Below are 27534 nucleotides of genomic sequence, written 5' to 3' on the forward strand. Positions count from 1 at the left end.
ACATCCGTCACCACCTCCTCCACCCCCTCCACATCTCTCAACTCCTCCTCCCTCACCTCCTATATCACCTCCTCTATATCCCTCAGTTCCTCACCTCCTCCTACACCTCCCTCACCTCCACCCCTCCACATCCCTCACCACGTCTTCCACCCCCTCCACATCCCTCAACTCCTCCTCCACCCCTCCGTCCCTCATATCCTCCTCCACATTCCTCACCTCCTCCTACACCTCCCTCACCTCCACATCCCTCACCTCCTCCTCCCATTCACATCCCTCATCTCCTCCACATCCCTCACCTCCTCCTACACCTCCCTCACTCCACATCCGTCACCACCTCCTCCACCCCCTCCACATCTTTCAACTCCTCCTCCCTCACCTCCTATATCACCTCCTCTATATCCCTCAGTTCCTCCTCCTCCCTCACCTCCTCCACATCCCTCACCTCCTCCTACACCTCCCTCACCTCCACCCCTCCACATCCCTCACCACCTCCTCCACCCCCTCCACATCCCTCAACTCCTCCTCCACCCCTCCACGTCCCTCATATCCTCCTCCACCCCCTCCACATCCTTCACCTACACCTACATCACCTCCTCCTCCACCCCCTCCACATCCCTCACCTCCTCCATCTCCCTCAGCTTCCTCAGGGTGCTCTGGGTGGGGGTCTCACCTTGGGGAACTGGTAGGTGATCTGAGGCTCATACACTCCGCTCTTGGACATCTTCAGGCGGACCACCACCAGGTACTCAAAAAAGAACTGACCACTGGTGTATTTCTGGTCTCTCGGCTTCTCCTCCTCCGGAGTCAGGTCAGAACCCACAGGAGAGTCCGGGCCTTTACCCGGTCCTGAAACAGAACCAGAACCACCATCAGAATGTGTAGAAAATCCAGATGTGTAACCCTTAACCCTGTATCTGCAGTCAGAGTAGGAGTGGTGTGTGGAACAGTGGAACTGTGCTCTCTGGAGTGATGGAGTTCCTCTGGTGTGTGGAACAGTGGAACTGTGTTCTCTGGAGTGATGGAGTTCCTCTGGTGTGTGGAACAGTGGAACTGTGTTCTCTGGAGTGACGGAGATCCTCTGGTGTGTGGAACAGTGGAACTGTGTTCTCTGGAGTGATGGGGTTCCTCTGGTGTGTGGAACAGTGGAACTGTGTTCTCTGGAGTGATGGGGTTCCTCTGGTGTGTGGAACAGTGGAACTGTGTTCTCTGGAGTGATGGAGTTCCTCTGGTGTGTGGAACAGTGGAACTGTGTTCTCTGGAGTGACGGAGATCCTCTGGTGTGTGGAACAGTGGAACTGTGTTCTCTGGAGTGATGGGGTTCCTCTGGTGTGTGGAACAGTGGAACTGTGTTCTCTGGAGTGATGGAGTTCCTCTGGTGTGTGGAACAGTGAAACTGTGTTCTCTGGAGTGATGGGGTTCCTCTGGTGTGTGGAACAGTGGAACTGTGTTCTCTGGAGCGATGGGGTTCCTCTGGGGTGTGGAACAGTGGAACAGTGTTCTCTGGAGCGATGGGGTTCCTCTGGTGTGTGGAACAGTGGAACTGTGTTCTCTGGAGCAATAGGGTTCCTCTGGTGTGTGGAACAGTGGAACTGTGTTCTCTGGAGTGATGGAGTTACTCTGGTGTGTGGAACAGTGGAACTGTGTTCTCTGGAGTGATGGGGTTCCTCTGGTGTGTGGAACAGTGGAACTGTGTTCTCTGGAGTGATGGGGTTCCTCTGGTGTGTGGAACAGTGGAACTGTGTTCTCTGGAGTGATGGGGTTCCTCTGGGGTGTGGAACAGTGGAACTGTGTTCTCTGGAGTGATGGGGTTCCTCTGGTGTGTGGAACAGTGGAACTGTGTTCTCTGGAGTGACTAAGTGAAATACTGGCTGTGTTTAAAATAAAGGTGTAAATATAAAGGGACACTGCCGTGTTGTGAGTAAATGAAAATGTTCAGCGTTTAAACAAAAAGAAGCATTAGATTCTAATATTTATATTTATTTATATTTATATATTATTTATTTATTTACTTCTGTTCAAACACACTCAGAAAAACTACTCTGCTACTCAAAATGTTATATATTCTCCTCCGAGGTACATTTACATTCTTTCACTTTCCTTCACTGAGTTCCGCTGCTTTAGAGAAGTCCCCTCCCCACACCCCACAGTGTAAAGAGTGCAGAACAAAAGGAAGCTTACACACACACACACACACACACACACTCCTGGTCCTGTTCTGGCCTGAATACCGTCACCACAGCAACCATCAAGTTTAACCAAAACAAGTGAAAAAAAAAAAAAAAACCCAAACAGCAGCAGTCACTCTCTCTTTCACTCTCACTAACCACTGCTCTATTACACTGTAATAATACAGTTATAAAACTAACATTATACATTAACACAACTGGCATCACTGCTCTATTACACTGTAATAACACAGTTATAAAACTAACATACATTAACACAACTGTTATCACTGCTCTATTACACTGTAATAACAGTTATAAAACTAACATTATACATTAACACAACTGTTATCACAGCTCTATTACACAGTGGGGTGTTATACAGAGCCTCAGTCTCAGATTATAACTGCTGTATTACACTGTTACAACACATGGATAAAGCTTGCATTTGTAAAAAGTAAAAGCATGTGTTTATACACTACTAACACTGACACACACAGACACACACAAACAGAGACACACACACACACACAGACACTCTTAGAGAGACACAAACAGAGACACACTTAGAGAGAGACACACACAGAGACACACTTAAAGAGACACACACACACACACAAACAGAGACACACTTAAAGAGACACACACACACACACACACAGAGACACACTTAAAGAGACACACACACACACACACACAAACAGAGACACACTTAAAGAGACACACACACAGGTGGATGGTGTGAAGTAAACAGGAAATCTCTCTGTGGTGACGGATTATGGAACATTTAATTTAAACAATTCAACAATCACCAGAACATTAAAACCACCTCTTTATTCCAACACACTCTGTCCCCTCCAGCACTGTCCCTTCTCTCAGCTCCACTGTCCCCTCTCTGAGCTCCACTGTCCCCTCTCTGTCCCCTCTCTCAGCTCCACTGTCCCCTCTCTGTCCCCTCTCTCAGCTCCACTGTCCCCTCTCTGTCCCCTCTCTCAGCTCCACTGTCCCTTCTCTCAGCTCCACTGTCCCCTCACTGTCCCCTCTCTCAGCTCCACTGTCCCCTCTCTGTCCCCTCTCTCAGCTCCACTGTCCCCTCTCTGTCCCCTCTCTCAGCTCCACTGTCCCCTCTCTGTCCCCTCTCTCAGCTCCACTGTCCCTTCTCTCAGCTCCACTGTCCCCTCTCTGTCCCTTCTCTCAGCTCCACTGTCCCCTCTCTGTCCCCTCTCTCAGCTCCACTGTCCCCTCTCTCAGCTCCACTGTCCCCTCTCTGTCCCCTCTCTCAGCTCCACTGTCCCCTCTCTCAACTCCACTGTCCCCTCTCTGTCCCCTCTCTCAGCTCCACTGTCCCCTCTCTCAGCTCCACTGTCCCCTCTCTGTCCCCTCTCTCAGCTCCACTGTCCCCTCTCTGTCCCCTCTCTCAGCTCCACTGTCCCTTCTCTCAGCTCCACTGTCCCCTCTCTGTCCCCTCTCTCAGCTCCACTGTCCCCTCTCTTTCCCTTCTCTCAGCTCCACTGTCCCCTCTCTCAGCTCCACTGTCCCCTCTCTGTCCCCTCTCTCAGCTCCACTGTCCCCTCTCTGTCCCCTCTCTCAGCTCCACTGTCCCCTCTCTGTCCCCTCTCTCAGCTCCACTGTCCCCTCTCTGTCCCCTCTCTCAGCTCCACTGTCCCTTCTCTCAGCTCCACTGTCCCTTCTCTCAGCTCCACTGTCCCCTCTCTGTCCCTTCTCTCAGCTCCACTGTCCCCTCTCTGTCCCCTCTCTCAGCTCCACTGTCCCCTCTCTGTCCCCTCTCTCAGCTCCACTGTCCCCTCTCTGTCCCCTCTCTCAGCTCCACTGTCCCCTCTCTGTCCCCTCTCTCAGCTCCACTGTCCCCTCTCTCAACTCCACTGTCCCCTCTCTGTCCCCTCTCTCAGCTCCACTGTCCCCTCTCTCAGCTCCACTGTCCCCTCTCTGTCCCCTCTCTCAGCTCCACTGTCCCCTCTCTGTCCCCTCTCTCAGCTCCACTGTCCCCTCTCTGTCCCCTCTCTCAGCTCCACTGTCCCCTCTCTGTCCCCTCTCTCAGCTCCACTGTCCCTTCTCTCAGCTCCACTGTCCCCTCTCTGTCCCCTCTCTCAGCTCCACTGTCCCCTCTCTCAGCTCCACTGTCCCCTCTCTTTCCCTTCTCTCAGCTCCACTGTCCCCTCTCTTTCCCTTCTCTCAGCTCCACTGTCCCCTCTCTCAGCTCCACTGTCCCCTCTCTGTCCCCTCTCTCAGCTCCACTGTCCCCTCTCTCAGCTCCACTGTCCCCTCTCTTTCCCTTCTCTCAGCTCCACTGTCCCCTCTCTCAGCTCCACTGTCCCCTCTCTTTCCCTTCTCTCAGCTCCACTGTCCCCTCTCTCAACTCTACTGTCCCCTCTCTGTCCCCTCTCTCAGCTCCACTGTCCCCTCTCTCAGCTCCACTGTCCCCTCTCTGTCCCCTCTCTCAGCTCCACTGTCCCCTCTCTCAGCTCCACTGTCCCCTCTCTCAACTCCACTGTCCCCTCTCTGTCCCCTCTCTCAGCTCCACCGTCCCCTCTCTCAGCTCCACTGTCCCCTCTCTGTCCCCTCTCTCAGCTCCACTGTCCCCTCTCTGTCCCCTCTCTCAGCTCCACTGTCCTCTCCGGTTACTCTGTAGTTCTACACTTACACATTGTAATCCATCTGTTGCTCTGCATACTTTGTTACCTCCTTTTCCCCCTATTCTCCAGAGCTCAGGACCCCCACAGAGCAGGTGTGATGTGGTGGTGGATCATTCTCAGCGCTGCAGTGACACTGACGTGGTGGTGGTGTGTTAGTGTGTGTTGTGCTGGTGTAGAGTGGATCAGACACAGCATCAGTTTTTAAACCCCTCAGTGTCTGGACTGAGAACAGTCCACCGACCAAAATGAAATAATTTATTTTACTGCACTAATTTAGATTCTAATTCTAGGAGCATAAAGGTTAACATTTTATTTAGATTTTTTAAAATTCCACCTTAAATGCTGTAGTAATTACTGTCTGCTCCATGACGACGCTACCTTTAGCTTCTTATAGATCCTTATAGAACGTAGAGTGTAGAACTAGTGTTCACCATAAACAGCTCCACCTCAGGAACAGGCCAGTGGTGGTGTTTAAGGTGGAGGGGAGAGATCAGAATCAAGTTTCTCCCTGAGTTTAAGGTGGATCTCTTAAGGTGGTACATTCTGTAGAGGAGAGGGAGATGTGTTTCTTACTGTCGCGGTGGATCTTTCCTCGAATCGAGCTCCACATGGTGCTCAGCCTCTTCATAGGCCCCTTATCCTCCTCATCATCCTCACCTTGGAGGAACACACCTGGGGAGAGAGAGAGAAAGAGAGAGATGTGGAGAGAGAGAGAGAAAGATAGAGATGTGGAGAGAGAGAGAGAAAGATAGAGAGAGACCGAGAGTGAGTGAGGGGGGGGGGTAAGTCATCAGTTCTCCCACCTCAAGTAATAAACGTTACATACGGCAGCAGAGAGAAGCAACATTTTTTCACACACACACACACACAATAAAACATCCACCCACTCCCCCATATCATAATTAATGCATTATAAAATATAAATAAAACAAAGTCCTTACAACGAGCAGAGAACCGTCAGTGAAAGCTGTTCACTTCCTCTAACATCCGCAAACACGCACACACACACACAGATAGATAACACTAACACACAGAGAGGGAGGGAGAGAGAGCATACACACAATACACAGATACACAGTTCTCTGCAATTCACTTAAATTGTGGGAAATAGCAGCTGTGTGTGTGTGACAGGATGTGGTGTAAAAGCGTGGTGCTAACAATTTATCTAACAATTGATTCAGTCACTGAACGACTCCTGAACTGATTCAATCACTGATCACACACCACACATTCGACTTCTGAACCGATTCAATCACTGATCACACACCACTCATTCGACTCCTGAACCGATTCAATCACTGATCACACACCGCACAGTCGACTCCTGAACTGATTCAGTCACTAAACACACACCACACACTCGACTCCTGAACTGATTCAGTCACTAATCACACAGCCCACACTCGACTCCTGAACTGATTCAGTCACTAACCACACACCACACAGTCGACTCCTGAACTGATTCAGTCACTGATCACACACCACACACTCGACTCCTGAACTGATTCAGTCACTGATCACACAGCCCACACTCGACTCCTGAACTGATTCAGTCATTAATCACAAACCACACAGTCGACTCCTGAACTGATTCAGTCACTGATCACACAGCACACACTCGACTCCTGAACTGATTCAGTCATTAATCATACACCACACACTCGACTCCTGAACTGATTCAGTCACTAATCACACACCACACACTCAACTCCTGAACTGATTCAATCATTGATCACACACCACACACTCGACTCCTGAACTGATTCAATCATTGATCACACACCACACACTCGACTCCTGAACTGATTCAGTCACTGATCACACAGCCCACACTCGACTCCTGAACTGATTCAGTCATTGCTCACACACCACACACTCGACTCCTGGACTGATTCATTCACTAATCACAAACCACACAGTCGACTCCTGAACTGATTCAGTCACTGGTCACACAGCACACACTCGACTCCTGAACTGATTCAGTCACTAATCACAAACCACACAGTCGACTCCTGAACTGATTCAGTCACTGATCACACAGCACACACTCGACTCCTGAACTGATTCAATCATTGATCACACACCACACACTCGACTCCTGAACTGATTCAATCATTGATCACACACCACACACTCGACTCCTGAACTGATTCAGTCACTGATCACACACCACACACTCGACTTCTGAACGGATTCAGTCACTAATCACACACCACACACTCGACTTCTGAACGGATTCAGTCACTAATCACACACCACACACTCGACTCCTGAACTGATTCAGTCACTAATCACACACCACACACTCGACTCCTGAACTGATTCAGTCACTGATCACACAGCACACACTCAACTGCTGAACTGATTTAGTCACTGATCACACACCATACACTTGACTCTTGAACTGATTCAGTCACTGATCACACACCACACACTCGACTCCTGAACTGATTCAGTCACATGGAGGAGCATTATTTCCCCCCTCCCCCTAAACTCCTCCTCTTTATTACTGTGAGTTGTTTGTGTTTTCTGCAGGACGTCGTGAAGGAGGAAGGGACGAGGTTAAGGGTGAGTAATGGATTCTTCTTCCAGTTAAAACACTCTCTGCTCACAGTGTGCTCTCACACGGGTCCAGCGCTGTGATTGGACAGATTCAGACGAGGGGGCGGGGAACAACGGCACTTTCAGACACGCCCACAGCTCCTTATATAGCCATCAGGCCACGCCCACCGCTCATTTTATAGAGACAACTGCCCCTCAACAGTCTTTAATTTCACTTACGTTTTCTACATTATTCTGTTGTTTTTTCACCAATAAAATCAGCGGTAAATCCTCCACACGTCACACAGAAGATAATTATAAACTGCTGAAGTGACACTGTAATTGTTCTGTAAATAAAATTAGCTCCATTTCAATATTTTGATATTTTTTCAAAAACAAAATGAATAATTTAAACCTGTAAACAATCTGCACAGAGAACATGAAGTGACTGAATATTGTGTGTGTGTGTGTGTGTGTGTGTGTGTGTGTGTGTGTGTGTGTGTGAAGACAAGATCAGGGTGCACAGAGTTTTGCACACGATGTCATTCACACGAACTTCTTATTCCCATTTTCCGTTCCACCTTAAACGGTGCAATAGTTATTACTTTTTCTGCTAAAGTTCTAACTCTGCTCCCCATTTAAGGTGGAACGGATAATTCCATAAAAACGGATCTCTGGGTTGTTCCTGATGTTAAACTATGATATTTAGATATAAAGTCTTTCCCTATACACCCCGCTCCCGCGGAGGGACGGAGCCCTGCAGGATTTAAGGTGGAGCGGAGGAGTTAGTGTCTGGTTCTGAGTTGAAGATGATGAACTCACTCTTTCTGCCCGTTTTCCTCGCTCCTCGCGCTCTGAGCCTCGAGCCCGCGGCTCCGTTCATGTTTTCACCTGCGTTCCGTTTGATGAAAGCGTTAATGCACTGCTGTAACCCCTCGTAAGTCCATCGGATGCGCGCGCTGTCGGTGAACCGCTGTTAAAGCCCCGAGGCTGTAGTTCCAGTCGCCGCCCGCAGGGGGCGCGCTTTCACACTAAAGAGTTGAAGCCCATTGTAGAAGTGTGAATCTTAGTTTTAGTTTGAATCTTAGTTTTAGGTGATTTTACTGAGGTCTCGCGGCAGTTCTGAGCGGGTCGCTCCCTCTCCTCGGCTCCTCTCTGTGTCTAAACCGCTCTGGATCCTCCACTGAGCTCCAACACGGATGTTTTTAACTCCTCCCATTTGGGTTCGGGCCAACAGGACATTACCTGCGCAGGTGTTAAAGGGCCAGTGCCTGAGGTCCACGTCCTGACCTTAAAGTGAGTTTAAATAAACCGAGTTTATCAGACACTGTTTGTTTGAAATGGACACCTTTAAAGGTCCATGATCCTGAAAAACTGAATATTCATTAATTCCATGAAGCAACACGTTTGTTTTGTGATGTCACAAACAAAACTATTCTTACAGTAAAATGAAGTTGTGCTTGAAGTTGGGAAGTGACACACACATACACACACAAACACACACACACACAAGTGCACTACTGGCAGTGACACACATACACACTAGTGCACTATGAGCAGTGACACACACACACACTAGTGCACTATGGCCAGTGACACACACACACATACACACTAGTGCACTATGGGCGGTGACACACACATACACACTAGTGCACTACTGGCAGTGACACACATACACACACAAACACACACACACACACGTGCACTACTGGCAGTGACACATACACAAACACACACACACACAAGTGCACTACGGGCAGTGACACACACACACACATTTACACTAGTGCACTACTGGCAGTGACACACATACACACTAGTGCACTACTGGCAGTGACACACATACACACTAGTGCACTATGGGCAGTGACACACACTAGTGCACTATGGCCAGTGACACACACACACATACACACTAGTGCACTATGGCCAGTGACACATACACACTAGTGCACTATGGCCAGTGACACACACACACACATACACACTAGTGCACTATGGCCAGTGACACACATACACACTAGTGCACTATGGCCAGTGACACACACACACATACACACTAGTGCACTACTGGCAGTGACACACACACACACACAAGTGCACTACGGGCAGTGACACACACACACACAGAAGTGCACTATGGCCAGTGACACACATACACACTAGTGCACTATGGCCAGTGACACACACACACATACACACTAGTGCACTACTGGCAGTGACACACACACACACACACAAGTGCACTACGGGCAGTGACACACACACACACAGAAGTGCACTACTGGCAGTGACACACACATACACACTAGTGCACTACTGGCAGTGACACACACACACATACACACTAGTGCACTACGGGCAGTGATACACACACACACACAAACACACACACATAAGTGCAGTATGGGCAGTGACACACACACACACAAGTGCAGTACGGGCAGTGACACACACACACACACACAAACAGAAGTGCACTACTGGCAGTGACACACACACACACACACACACAAACACTAGTGCACTATGGCCAGTGACACACACACAAGTGCACTACGGGCAGTGACATACACACATACACACACACACAAGTGCACTACGGGCAGTGACACACACACACAAAACTGCACTACACACACTCCGTGTGTCACTGCACTACGGGCAGTGACACAGACACACACACACATAAGTACACTACGGGCAATGACACACACACACACAAGTGCACTACGTCAGTGACACACACACACAAGTGCACTACAGGCAGTGACACACACACACACAGACACACACACACACAAGTGCACTACAGGCAGTGACACACACACACACACACACAAGTGCACTACGGCCAGTGACACACACACAGACACACTCACAAGTGCAGTACGGGCAGTGACAAACACACACACAAGTGCACTACGGGCAGTGACAAACACACACACACACACAAGTGCACTACGGGAAGTGACACACACACACACACACACTAGTGCACTACGGGCAGTGAACTCACACCTGGAGCCGTTGTGTGTTTGGTGTCTCACCCCTCAGCTGTGGATGTTGAGGGAGGAGACAGAGCTGTTCCTGTGTAACATGTGACTGTACTTCTCCCGCTCTTCTGTCATTGTACAGTGACTGTGTGTCGTATTAAAATCACATTCTCATTGTATTCAACAGAAAAGAACCTAAAAAAGCAGTGTCACTGCGCTCCGTTCCCGACTCTGACACTGACTCCATCTGTAACTGGTCTAAACCCACACTCTCACGGACCTTTGGACACAGTATTATCCCCAAGAACAGAACAAACCCATCACAGCCTTCTGCAGCTTTTTCCTGATGGAGCTCAGAACCAACGCAGCGCCCAATAAACTCTTCACTTTCCACACGGCTTCATTATTAGGTTTTTTTCTGTTGAAGAAAATGAGACTGTGATTTTAATATCTATCTATCTATCTATCTATCTATCTATCTATCTATCTATCTATCTATTGTTACACTTATATAGCGCCTTTCTAGATAGCCAAGGACGCTTTACAATCCACACTGCTCAGAACGCTCAGAACACTCAATCCACACACACACACTGGCGAGAAGCGGCAGCCAAACACACACAGCGTACTCTCGACCAGGAACGACCCACAGTCGACACACAGTCGCTGTAAAACACTTTAACGTATCTGTTCTCCTAATATTTATAATAAAATGATGATTCACACCACTCTTCTTCCTCTGTTTAGTCCTCAGACCATCACTTTAAGACTGATATGTAAATGAGCTCTCTTCTGATTGGCCATCTGGGCTTAAACACTTATAACTTTAGACATTTCTCGACTGTTACTATGTGACTGATTCATCTGTGGTTACTGAGACCCCATGGAGACGTTTGTTTGAAATTGATTGGTGGTTGTGTGATTGATTGATCAGACTGTGAGTCGTTGTGATGGACATTTAATAAACATTTAAAGTGAAGTAAACACCACTAAACCTCCTCACACCAAACACAATAACAGAACTAAGCTCAGTGCTAGCGTTAGCCGCATTTGCGCTAATAAAAGTCCCGGAGTGTGATGTGTTTACCTTGGTGTGTTTGTTCTCCTCCGGAATCAGGCTGAGGATCAGAAACCTCTTCCTCAGAACTCTTATCTGATCAGACACACACACACACAGCAAATATTACAGTGGAATTAATCTGTAAATGTTTCTCTCTCTCTGTCTCTCTCTCTGTCTCTCTCTCACTCTCTCTGTCTCTCTCTCACTCTCACTGTCTCTCTCTGTCTCTCTCTCACTCTCTTTGTCTCTCTCTCTCTCCCTCTGTCTCTGTATCTCTCTCCCTCTCTGTATCTCTTTCTCTCTCTGTCTCTCTCTCCCTCTCTGTATCTCTTTCTGTCTCTGTGCGTTTCTCACTGTTTGCTCGGTGTAAACCTGTTCTCCTGTTTCTCTCTCACTTCTCTTTTCTCTGACACAAAGGACACAGGCTGCTATTCTCCGAGCATCGGAAACGTAACAAACAGCTGAAAGCGAAAGTGAATTCCCCTTTGATCAAAGCCAGGAGGCGACCTGAGGGGGCAGTTGTTTGTTTGTTTGTTGTTTACTCACTGCGTCTGCGGCTCTCTCTGACGGAGGAGAACAGTCGGCCTTTCCTCGGGAACGAGTCATCCTCAGACGCTCGCTTCGCTGCACAACACAGAACAACACACATTGTCACATACACACTCTTACACTCACTGTTACACATACACACACTCTATCTCACACACACAGTCACACACACACACACACTGTTACACATACACACACTCTGTCACACACACACAGTCACACACACACACTGTTACACATACACAAACTCTGTCACACACACACAGTCACACACACACACACTGTTACACATACACACACTGTCACACACACACAGTCACACACACACACTGTTACACATACACACACTCTGTCACACACACACAGTCACACACACACACACACTGTTACACATACACACACTCTGTCACACACACACAGTCACACACACACACTGTTACACATACACAAACTCTGTCACACACACACAGTCACACACACACACACACTGTTACACATACACACACTCTGTCACACACACACAGTCACACACACACACTGTTACACATACACACACTCTGTCACACACACACAGTCACACACACACACACACTGTTACACATACACACACTCTGTCACACACACACAGTCACACACACACACACACTGTTACACATACACAAACTCTGTCACACACACACAGTCACACACACACACACACTGTTACACATACACACACTCTGTCACACACACACAGTCACACACACACACACACTGTTACACATACACAAACTCTGTCACACACACACAGTCACACACACACACTCACTGTTACACATACACAAACTCTGTCACACACACACAGTCACACACACACACTGTTACACATACACAAACTCTGTCACACACACACACAGTCACACACACACACTCACTGTTACACATACACAAACTCTGTCACACACACACAGTCACACACACACACTGTTACACATACACAAACTCTGTCACACACACACAGTCACACACACACACACACTGTTACACACACACAGTCACACACACTCACTGTTACACATACACAAACTCTGTCACACACACACAGTCACACACACACACTGTTACACATACACAAACTCTGTCACACACACACAGTCACACACACACACACACACTGTTACACATACACAAACTCTGTCACACACACACAGTCACACACACACACTGTTACACATACACAAACTCTGTCACACACACACAGTCACACACACACACTGTTACACATACACACACTCTGTCACACACACACACTGTTACACATACACACACTCTGTCACACACACACAGTCACACACACACACTGTTACACATACACACACTCTGTCACACACACACAGTCACACACACACACTGTTACACATACACACACTCTGTCACACACACACAGTCACACACACACACTGTTACACATACACACACTCTGTCACACACACACTGTCTCACAAACACACACTATACACACAAACACACTTTTACACATACACACTCTTACACACACTGTTACACATACACACACTCTGTCTCTCACACACACACACACACACACTATACACACAAACACACTGTTACACATACACACACTCTGTCACACACACACAGTTACACACACACACACTGTTACACATACACAAACTCTGTCACACACACACAGTCACACACACACACACACTGTTACACATACACAAACTCTGTCACACACACACAGTCACACACACACACTCACTGTTACACATACACACACTCTGTCACACACACACAGTCACACACACACACACTATACACACAAACACACTTTTACACATACACACTCTTACACTCACTGTTACACATATACACACACACAGTCTCACACACACACTATACACACAAACACACTCTGTCTCACACACACAGTCACACACACACACACACACACACACTATACACACAAGCACACTTTTACATATACACACTCTTACACACACTGTTACACATACACACACTCTGTCTCACACACACAGTCACACACACACACACTATACACACAAACACACTTTTACACATACACACACACACACAAGTGTGTTTGTGGTGAAGTGTGTGTCCAAGTGTGTGTGTCTGTGACTGTGTGTGTAACTCACTCTTTAGCCGCACAGAGGAGAAACTCCAACTTCTTCTGGACATCTCTCGCTCTCTCTCTCTCTCTTTTTTCTGACTCTCTCTTTCTCTGTAAAAGAAAACATTAAAACTGCCATCAATCAACACTTTCACCCATTCATCACAGAGCTCCGGATCTAAACAAGCACTTCACTACAGAGATCAAAGTCCGAAAATCAGAGCTTTGTTATTGTTTCTGTAAATAATAATAATAATAATAATAATTGTACAATGTACAACAAAGTGTGTTTTCCACATTGAACTCTTCTGTAGCAGTGAACACACACACACACACACACACACACACACACACACACACTAGGTTCACTAGGGGCAGTGAACACACCCAGAGCAGGGGGCAGCCATCCCCGGCGCCCGGGGAGCAGTTGTGGGTTCAGTGCTTTGCTCAAGGGCTGCCCCCTAAACACACTCTCCACTAAACAAATAACACACTCCTTAAAATAAACAATTCATTCGTCTTCTGTAAGTGCTTCATCAAGTCACACACACACTAATGTTTGTCAGTGGTATCAAAACCAATATCCACTCCGCCCCAAAAACTCTGCCACTACGACCCAACCACTTCCTGCATCTGGTCAGAGAGAGAGAGAGAGAAAGAGACAGAGAGAAAGAGAGAGAGACAGAGAGAAAGAGACAGAGAGAAAGAGAGAGAGAGAGAGAGAGACAGAGAGAGAGACAGAGAGAGACAGAGAGAGAAAGAGAGAAAGAGAGAGAGAAAGAGAGAGAGACAGAGAGACAGAGAGAGAGAGAGAGAGAGAGAGAGAGAGAGACAGAGACAGAGAGAAGGAGAGAGTAAGGTTTAGTCTCCACTCGGCTCACTCTGAACCACGAGAGAACAGCCCGCTTCCAGAACCAGGACCTGATTCACCTGGTGGAGGAGAGGAACAGTCGATTCAATGGTTGACGGCAGATGTGGTCAATGTGCCATGATTAGTCTGAGTGTGAGTGAGTGTGAAAGTGTGTGTGAATGTGAGGGTGAGTGTGAAAATGTAAGGGGCGGGGGGGGGAGGTGATGGTGAGTGTGAAAATGTAAGGGGGGTGATAGTGAGTGTGAGAGTGTAAGGGGGGTGAATGGGAGAGTGTAAGTGGGGATGAGGGTGAGTGTGAGAATGTAAAGGGGGTGGGGTGAGTGTGAGAGTGTAAGGGGGTAAGGGTGAGTGTGTAAAGGGGTGGGTGTGTGTGAAAATGTCAATGGGGTGAGTGAGAGTGTAAGGGGGGATGAGGGTGAGTGTGAGAGTGTAAGGGGGTGAGAGTGAGTGTGACTGTGAGAATGTAAAGGGGGTGTCGTGAGTGTGAGAGTGTAAGGTGGTGAGTGAGACTTTAATGGGGTGGGGGTGAGTGTGAGTGTGTAAAGGGGGTGAGTGTGAGAGTGTAAGTAGGTGGGGATGAGTGTGAGTGTGGGGGTGAGTGTGAGAGTGTAAGGGGGGTTGTGGGGGGTGGTGGAGTTGTGATGATGTGGGGGGTGGTGGAGTTGTGATGATGTGGGGGGGGTGGAGTAGTGATGATATAGAGGGGGGTGGTGGGGTTGTGATGATGTAGGGGGGGGGGGTGGAGTTGTGATGATGTGGGGGGGTGGAGTTGTGATGATGTGGGGGGGTGGTGGGGTTGTGATGATGTAGAGGGGGGGGGGTGGAGTTGTGATGATGTGGGGGGGGTGGAGTTGTGATGATGTGGGGGGGTGGAGTTGTGATGATGTGGGGGGGGTGGAGTTGTGATGATGTGGGGGGGTGGTGGGGTTGTGATGATGTAGAGGGGGGGGGTGGAGTTGTGATGATGTGGGGGGGTGTAGTTGTGATGATGTAGAGGGGGGGGGTGGAGTTGTGATGATGTGGGGGGGGTGTAGTTGTGATGATGTAGAGGGGGGTTGTGGGGGTGGTGGAGTTGTGATGATGTGGGGGGGGGTGGTGGAGTTGTGAATATGTTGGGGGGTGTAGTTGTGATGATGTAGAGGGGGGTTGTGGGGGTGGTGGAGTTGTGATGATGTGTGGGGGGGGGGGGGTTTGTGGAGTTGTGAATATGTTGGGGGGTGTAGTTGTGATGATGTAGAGGGGGGTTGTGGGGGTGGTGGAGTTGTGATGATGTGTGGGGGGGGGGGGGGTTTGTGGAGTTGTGAATATGTTGGGGGGTGTAGTTGTGATGATGTAGAGGGGGGTTGTGGGGGTGGTGGAGTTGTGATGATGTGGGGGGGGGGGGGTTTGTGGAGTTGTGAATATGTTGGGGGGTGTAGTTGTGATGATGTAGGGGGGGGTTGTGGGGGTGGTGGAGTTGTGATGATGTGGGGGGGGGGGGGGTTTGTGGAGTTGTGAATATGTTGGGGGGTGTAGTTGTGATGATGTAGGGGGGGGTTGTGGGGGTGGTGGAGTTTATGGAGGTTATATATAGCCCTGGTTTTCCCAGCGGAGCTGATCCTCACTGAGCGGAGTTCTTCCTGTGTCCCTCGAGGAGCAGCAGTGTGGGAAGCTCAGATTCTCGGCCCAAAACACCACATCACAGCACTGTGCCTGCTCCTGCGTCTCCCCAGTGTCTCCCACGTCCCTTATGGTGAGAGCACAGTGAGAACGTGACAAGAAAAGGGCCAAGAACGTGATGAAGGCCAGACGAGAATGTGAAGAGAAAGAGACAAGTCTGCAGCCATTCTCCTGACTTTCACCTTTGTAGTTATTCATTTATATCTTTATTCTTTCTTTCTATCACTAAAAGATGGAGAGGGAATATAAGCAGAGAACACTGGAGGACAATGGGAGAGAGAGAGAGAGAGAGAGAGAGAGAGAGAGAGAGAGAGAGAGAGAGAGAGAGAGAGAGAGAGAGGTATATAATGGCATCTCTTTAAATTTGTATTTTTGTAACTCTTTCTTATTTATAAACAATAATAATATAGTGCTCTGCCACTTTAAATATTTAATTATTTTTGTTACTGTTGTGTATTAACTCAGTGATGAATTGAAGATAAATTATGGGAATGAATGAATGAATGAGTGATTTCCAGAAATGCCACACAGCACAGAAATCTGTCACATGAGCACTCCGGCCCAGCAGAGGGCGAGACCACATAAGTTCAGCCCTGCCCACTAGGAGATGAACTGCGCCTCCTGTTGGTGGTCAGCGAGAGTAGTCAGTTGCAGTTGGGAGCGAAGGGTAGAAAGGAGCTGTCAACACGGACAGCGCCACCTGCAGACCATGTGAGCTCTGTCCGATCTCACGGCATTTTACGACATGAGCTACATCATATTTACGTAAATAAACTCACTCTGCGAGATCATGACGTTATTACCGTACACACTGGGGCTTTAAGAGAGAAAAATGAGATTTACATTTTAGAACAAAAAGAAACAAATGTTATAGCTTTCAGCGGAGCTTCCAGCCAATGACAGTTAGTCTCTCGTCTCCCGCAGCTCCTGGGGAACAACTGCAGAGGGTGGCTCTGGAGACATGGAAACTAATAACACACCACAACAATATTCAGATCCGTAAATATTCAGACGCCGTGAAGCAGTGAATCTGTGTCCATAACCATTTCATAATCACTGTCAGGGAGGAGATTTCAATTCACACTGAAAGTGAACTGTGTGTGAGGTGTTTTAAGGCAGCGCTGAACTTTCAGAGACATGCAAAGACAGGTTCAGGTCCACACCCTTCATAAACAACCAGGTATTAACTGACACACACACACACACACACATAGTGGCCACACATACACTCACACACACACACACACAAGGTACATGTGCGGACACAAATTATACACTGACAACACACACACATGGAGTGTACACTACAACACACACACACACACACACACATGGAGTATACACTGAAAACACACAAACACACACACACAGATTATACACTGACACCACACACAAACACACAGTACACACTAACACACACACAGGCAAGGTACACGTGCAGACACAAATTATACACTGACAACACACACACTCATAGACACACACATGGAGTTTACACTGACAACACACACGGAGTACACACTGACAACACACACACACACACGGAGAACACACTGACACACACACACATACACAGTCACACGGAATACACACTGACACACACACACACACACACACAGAGTCACCTGGATTACACACACACACACAAACACACACGGAGTACACACACACACACAAACACACATGGAGTATGCACTGACAACAGACACACGCACATACGGAGCATGTACTGAAAACACATTCACACGCACACTTTGTCTAAACACAGAAGTGTGTACTGACCCGATGTGACCAGTAGAGGGAGGTGTAACACTGTAATGGTTTCAATCACGTCCTGAGAACACAGTACTATACACCAGAGTCCTCGTACTGTGATAATAACACACACGTCACACTACACACAACAATGCCACACCCACACACACATTACCACACAGAGAAAGGGGACAGTGGACTGTGGGGGACAGTGGAGTTACTGTAAAGACTCTGTGTTTAAAGGAGGTCTGAATGTTACAGGGAGATTAAAAAGAACTGAGATTAAAGTCCAGTCCCAAATTCAGCGTCCGGACAAACTTCACCCCCTTTGATCTCACACTTCACTACTCTCTCTCTCTCTCTCTCTCCCCCCCCCCTCTCTCTCTCTCTCTCTCTCTCCCCCCCCTCTCTCTGTTTCTCTCTCTCTCTCTCTCTCTCTCTCACTCTGTTTCTCTCTCTCTATCTCTCTCTCTCTCCCCCTCTCTCTCTCTCTCTCTCCCTCTCTCTGTTTCTCTCTCTATCTCTCTCTCTCTCTCTCTCACTCTGTTTCTCTCTCTCTCTCTCTCTCTCTGCATCTGTTTATTTTTACTGGTTTAATTAATTCATGACTTATTTTCATGTTTTATTTTGTAATTTATCTGCCTCTAGCAAAGATTAGAGTTTGAAAATGTGGTTTTAAAAATAGGCTGATAATGTTTTTTTTAAGGTGATAAACTGTGTCAATAAAGTAGGTTTGAAGTCTCAAAGTCTCTCTTTCTCTCTCTCTCTCTCTCTGTGTGTGTGTGTGTGTGTGTGTGTGTGTGTGTGTGTATGTGTTTTTTTCTTCTTTTTTTTTTTTGGAGTGTATTTGTTAACCACAGGAAGTATTAGTGAGATTTCTGCACTGTTTAGCGACTTTTTTTCTTTGTGCAATATTTCACTTTTAAAAAGTTGAAAGTTGTGTTAGTGTTGCTTTGCTGTATTTCATTCTGCTACAACACAACACACAGTAACAGACTGGACAACACACTAACACAGAGCACAACACACACAGTAACAGACTGGACAACACACTAACACACAACACACACTGTAACAGACTGGACAACACACTAACACACAGCACAACACACACAGTAACAGACTGGACAACACACAGCACAACACACACTGTAACAGACTGGACAACACACTAACACACAGCACAACACACACTGTAACAGACTGGACAACACACTAACACACAGCACAGCACACACTGTAACAGACTGGACAACACACTAACACACAGCACAACACACACAGTAACAGACTGGACAACACACTAACACACAACACACACTGTAACAGACTGGACAACACACTAACACACAGCACAACACACACAGTAACAGACTGGACAACACACAGCACAGCACACACTGTAACAGACTGGACAACACACTAACACACAGCACAACACACACAGTAACAGACTGGACAACACACTAACACACAACACACACTGTAACAGACTGGACAACACACTAACACACAACACACAGTAACAGACTGGACAACACACTAACACACAACACACACTGTAACAGACTGGACAACACACTAACACACAGCACAACACACACTGTAACAGACTGGACAACACACTAACACACAGCACAACACACACAGTAACAGACTGGACAACACACTAACACACAGCACACACTGTAACAGACTGGACAACACACTAACACACAGCACAACACACACAGTAACAGACTGGACAACACACTAACACACAGCACAACACACACAGTAACAGACTGGACAACACACTAACACACAACACACACTGTAACAGACTGGACAACACACTAACACACAACACACACTGTAACAGACTGGACAACACACTAACACACAACACACAGTAACAGACTGGACAACACACTAACACACAACACACACTGTAACAGACTGGACAACACACTAACACACAGCACAACACACACTGTAACAGACTGGACAACACACTAACACACAGCACAACACACACAGTAACAGACTGGACAACACACTAACACACAACACACACTGTAACAGACTGGACAACACACTAACACACAACACACACTGTAACAGACTGGACAACACACTAACACACAGCACAACACACACAGTAACAGACTGGACAACACACTAACACACAACACACACTGTAACAGACTGGACAACACACTAACACACAGCACAACACACACAGTAACAGACTGGACAACACACTAACACACAGCACAGCACACACTGTAACAGACTGGACCACACACTAACACACAGCACAACACACACAGTAACAGACTGGACAACACACTAACACACAACACACACTGTAACAGACTGGACAACACACTAACACACAACACACACTGTAACAGACTGGACAACACACTAACACACAACACACAGTAACAGACTGGACAACACACTAACACACAACACACACTGTAACAGACTGGACAACACACTAACACACAGCACAACACACACTGTAACAGACTGGACAACACACTAACACACAGCACAACACACACAGTAACAGACTGGACAACACACTAACACACAGCACACACTGTAACAGACTGGACAACACACTAACACACAGCACAACACACACAGTAACAGACTGGACAACACACTAACACACAGCACAACACACACAGTAACAGACTGGACAACACACTAACACACAGCACACACTGTAACAGACTGGACAACACACTAACACACAGCACAACACACACTGTAACAGACTGGACAACACACTAACACACAGCACAACACACACAGTAACAGACTGGACAACACACTAACACACAGCACACACTGTAACAGACTGGACAACACACTAACACACAGCACAACACACACAGTAACAGACTGGACAACACACTAACACACAGCACAACACACACAGTAACAGACTGGACAACACACTAACACACAACACACACTGTAACAGACTGGACAACACACTAACACACAACACACACTGTAACAGACTGGACAACACACTAACACACAACACACAGTAACAGACTGGACAACACACTAACACACAACACACACTGTAACAGACTGGACAACACACTAACACACAGCACAACACACACTGTAACAGACTGGACAACACACTAACACACAGCACAACACACACAGTAACAGACTGGACAACACACTAACACACAACACACACTGTAACAGACTGGACAACACACTAACACACAACACACACTGTAACAGACTGGACAACACACTAACACACAACACACAGTAACAGACTGGACAACACACTAACACACAACACACACTGTAACAGACTGGACAACACACTAACACACAGCACACTAACACACAGCACAACACACACAGTAACAGACTGGACAACACACTAACACACAGCACAGCACACACTGTAACAGACTGGACCACACACTAACACACAGCACAACACACACAGTAACAGACTGGACAACACACTAACACACAACACACACTGTAACAGACTGGACAACACACTAACACACAACACACACTGTAACAGACTGGACAACACACTAACACACAACACACAGTAACAGACTGGACAACACACTAACACACAACACACACTGTAACAGACTGGACAACACACTAACACACAGCACAACACACACTGTAACAGACTGGACAACACACTAACACACAGCACAACACACACAGTAACAGACTGGACAACACACTAACACACAGCACACACTGTAACAGACTGGACAACACACTAACACACAGCACAACACACACAGTAACAGACTGGACAACACACTAACACACAGCACAACACACACAGTAACAGACTGGACAACACACTAACACACAACACACACTGTAACAGACTGGACAACACACTAACACACAACACACACTGTAACAGACTGGACAACACACTAACACACAACACACAGTAACAGACTGGACAACACACTAACACACAACACACACTGTAACAGACTGGACAACACACTAACACACAACACACACTGTAACAGACTGGACAACACACTAACACACAACACACAGTAACAGACTGGACAACACACTAACACACAACACACACTGTAACAGACTGGACAACACACTAACACACAGCACACTAACACACAGCACAACACACACAGTAACAGACTGGACAACACACTAACACACAACACACACTGTAACAGACTGGACAACACACTAACACACAGCACAACACACACAGTAACAGACTGGACAACACACTAACACACAGCACAGCACACACTGTAACAGACTGGACCACACACTAACACACAGCACAACACACACAGTAACAGACTGGACAACACACTAACACACAACACACACTGTAACAGACTGGACAACACACTAACACACAACACACACTGTAACAGACTGGACAACACACTAACACACAACACACAGTAACAGACTGGACAACACACTAACACACAACACACACTGTAACAGACTGGACAACACACTAACACACAGCACAACACACACTGTAACAGACTGGACAACACACTAACACACAGCACAACACACACAGTAACAGACTGGACAACACACTAACACACAGCACACACTGTAACAGACTGGACAACACACTAACACACAGCACAACACACACAGTAACAGACTGGACAACACACTAACACACAGCACAACACACACAGTAACAGACTGGACAACACACTAACACACAACACACACTGTAACAGACTGGACAACACACTAACACACAACACACACTGTAACAGACTGGACAACACACTAACACACAACACACAGTAACAGACTGGACAACACACTAACACACAACACACACTGTAACAGACTGGACAACACACTAACACACAGCACAACACACACAGTAACAGACTGGACAACACACTAACACACAACACACACTGTAACAGACTGGACAACACACTAACACACAACACACACTGTAACAGACTGGACAACACACTAACACACAACACACAGTAACAGACTGGACAACACACTAACACACAACACACACTGTAACAGACTGGACAACACACTAACACACAGCACAACACACACTGTAACAGACTGGACAACACACTAACACACAGCACAACACACACAGTAACAGACTGGACAACACACTAACACACAGCACACACTGTAACAGACTGGACAACACACTAACACACAGCACAACACACACAGTAACAGACTGGACAACACACTAACACACAGCACAACACACACATTAACAGACTGGACAACACACTAACACACAACACACACTGTAACAGACTGGACAACACACTAACACACAACACACACTGTAACAGACTGGACAACACACTAACACACAACACACACTGTAACAGACTGGACAACACACTAACACACAACACACACTGTAACAGACTGGACAACACACTAACACACAGCACAACACACACTGTAACAGACTGGACAACACACTAACACACAGCACAACACACACAGTAACAGACTGGACAACACACTAACACACAACACACACTGTAACAGACTGGACAACACACTAACACACAACACACACTGTAACAGACTGGACAACACACTAACACAGCACAACACACACTGTAACAGACTGGACAACACACTAACACACAGCACAACACACACTGTAACAGACTGGACAACACACTAACACACAACACACACTGTAACAGACTGGACAACACACTAACACACAGCACAACACACACTGTAACAGACTGGACAACACACTAACACACAGCACAACACACACTGTAACAGACTGGACAACACACTAACACACATCACAACACACACTGTAACAGACTGGACAACACACTAACACACAGCACAACACACACAGTAACAGACTGGACAACACACTAACACACAGCACAACACACACAGTAACAGACTGGACAACACACTAACACACAACACACACAGTAACAGACTGGACAACACACTAACACACAGCACAACACACACTGTAACAGACTGGACAACACACTAACACACAACACACACAGTAACAGACTGGACAACACACTAACACACAGCACAACACACACTGTAACAGACTGGACAACACACTAACACACAACACACACTGTAACAGACTGGACAACACACTAACACACAGCACAACACACACAGTAACAGACTGGACAACACACTAACACACATCACAACACACACTGTAACAGACTGGACAACACACTAACACACAGCACAACACACACAGTAACAGACTGGACAACACACTAACACACAGCACAACACACACTGTAACAGACTGGACAACACACTAACACACAACACACACTGTAACAGACTGGACAACACACTAACACACAGCACAACACACACAGTAACAGACTGGACAACACACTAACACACAGCACTACACACACTGTAACAGACTGGACAACACACTAACACACAGCACAGCACACACTGTAACAGACTGGACAACACACTAACACACAGCACAACACACACTGTAACAGACTGGACAACACACTAACACACAGCACAACACACACTGTAACAGACTGGACAACACACTAACACACAGCACAACACACACTGTAACAGACTGGACAACACACTAACACACAGCACAACACACACTGTAACAGACTGGACAACACACTAACACACAGCAAAACACACACTGTAACAGACTGGACAACACACTAACACACAGCACAACACACACTGTAACAGACTGGACAACACACTAACACACAACACACACTGTAACAGACTGGATAACACACTAACACACAGCACTACACACACTGTAACAGACTGGACAACACACTAACACACAGCACAACACACACTGTAACAGACTGGACAACACACTAACACACAGCACAGCACACACTGTAACAGACTGGACAACACACTAACACACAGCACAACACACACTGTAACAGACTGGACAACACACTAACACACAGCACAGCACACACTGTAACAGACTGGACAACACACTAACACACAGCACAACACACACTGTAACAGACTGGACAACACACTAACACACAGCACAACACACACTGTAACAGACTGGACAACACACTAACACACAGCACAACACACACTGTAACAGACTGGACAACACACTAACACACAGCACAACACACACTGTAACAGACTGGACAACACACTAACACACAGCACAACACACACTGTAACAGACTGGACAACACACTAACACACAGCACAACACACACTGTAACAGACTGGACAACACACACTGTAACAGACTGGACCACACACTAACACACAGCACAACACACACTGTAACAGACTGGATAACACACTAACACACAGCACAACACACACAGTAACAGACTGGACAACACACTAACACACAGCACAACACACACTGTAACAGACTGGATAACACACTAACACACAGCACAACACACACTGTAACAGACTGGACAACACACTAACACACAGCACAACACACACTGTAACAGACTGGACAACACACTAACACACAACACACACTGTAACAGACTGGACAACACACTAACACACAACACACAGTAACAGACTGGACAACACACTAACACACAGCACAACACACACAGTAACAGACTGGACAACACACTAACACACAGCACAACACACACTGTAACAGACTGGACAACACACTAACACACAACACACACTGTAACAGACTGGATAACACACTAACACACAGCACTACACACACTGTAACAGACTGGACAACACACTAACACACAGCACAGCACACACTGTAACAGACTGGACAACACACTAACACACAGCACAACACACACTGTAACAGACTGGACAACACACTAACACACAGCACAACACACACTGTAACAGACTAGACAACACACTAACACACAGCACAGCACACACTGTAACAGACTGGACAACACACTAACACACAGCACAACACACACTGTAACAGACTGGACAACACACTAACACACAGCACAACACACACTGTAACAGACTGGACAACACACACTGTAACAGACTGGACCACACACTAACACACAGCACAACACACACTGTAACAGACTGGACAACACACACTGTAACAGACTGGACCACACACTAACACACAGCACAACACACACTGTAACAGACTGGACAACACACTAACACACAGCACAGCACACACTGTAACAGACTGGACAACACACTAACACACAGCACAACACACACTGTAACAGACTGGACAACACACTAACACACAGCACAGCACACACTGTAACAGACTGGACCACACACTAACACACAGCACAACACACACTGTAACAGACTGGACAACACACTAACACACAGCACAACACACACTGTAACAGACTGGACAACACACTAACACACAGCACAACACACACTGTAACAGACTGGACAACACACTAACACACAGCACAACACACACTGTAACAGACTGGACAACACACTAACACACAGCACAACACACACTGTAACAGACTGGACAACACACACTGTAACAGACTGGACCACACACTAACACACAGCACAACACACACTGTAACAGACTGGACAACACACTAACACACAGCACAACACACACTGTAACAGACTGGACAACACACTAACACACAGCACAACACACACTGTAACAGACTGGACAACACACTAACACGCAGCACAACACACACTGTAACAGACTGGACAACACACTAACACACAGCAAAACACACACTGTAACAGACTGGACAACACACTAACACACAGCACAACACACACTGTAACAGACTGGACAACACACTAACACACAACACACACTGTAACAGACTGGATAACACACTAACACACAGCACTACACACACTGTAACAGACTGGACAACACACTAACACACAGCACAACACACACTGTAACAGACTGGACAACACACTAACACACAGCACAGCACACACTGTAACAGACTGGACAACACACTAACACACAGCACAACACACACTGTAACAGACTGGACAACACACTAACACACAGCACAACACACACTGTAACAGACTGGACAACACACTAACACACAGCACAACACACACTGTAACAGACTGGACAACACACTAACA

General features: G+C 47.1%; 1 protein-coding gene across 3 annotated transcripts in view; it reads right to left on the minus strand.

The window, feature by feature from the left end:
- dennd2da (DENN/MADD domain containing 2Da) overlaps window positions 1-27534 on the minus strand; it is a 48485-nt gene that overhangs the window by 10952 nt on the left and 9999 nt on the right. Inside the window, exons 2-6 of one of the 3 annotated variants that reach the window (XM_066644885.1) lie at window positions 14128-14213; window positions 11966-12043; window positions 11447-11512; window positions 5393-5491; window positions 671-846 (exon numbers count right to left, since the gene is read on the minus strand). In XM_066644885.1, the coding sequence (XP_066500982.1) occupies window positions 671-846; window positions 5393-5491; window positions 11447-11512; window positions 11966-12043; window positions 14128-14170 (462 nt within the window). In that variant the 5' untranslated portion in view covers window positions 14171-14213. Of the gene's footprint in view, window positions 1-670; window positions 847-5392; window positions 5492-5760; window positions 5825-8182; window positions 8529-11446; window positions 11513-11965; window positions 12044-14127; window positions 14214-27534 lie in introns of those variants that run through there. The other 2 variants (XM_066644886.1, XM_066644888.1) reach the window with 2 other exon arrangements.

The sequence above is a fragment of the Hoplias malabaricus genome, chromosome 14 (genome assembly GCF_029633855.1).
Source record: "Hoplias malabaricus isolate fHopMal1 chromosome 14, fHopMal1.hap1, whole genome shotgun sequence".
Lineage (NCBI taxonomy): Eukaryota > Metazoa > Chordata > Actinopteri > Characiformes > Erythrinidae > Hoplias > Hoplias malabaricus.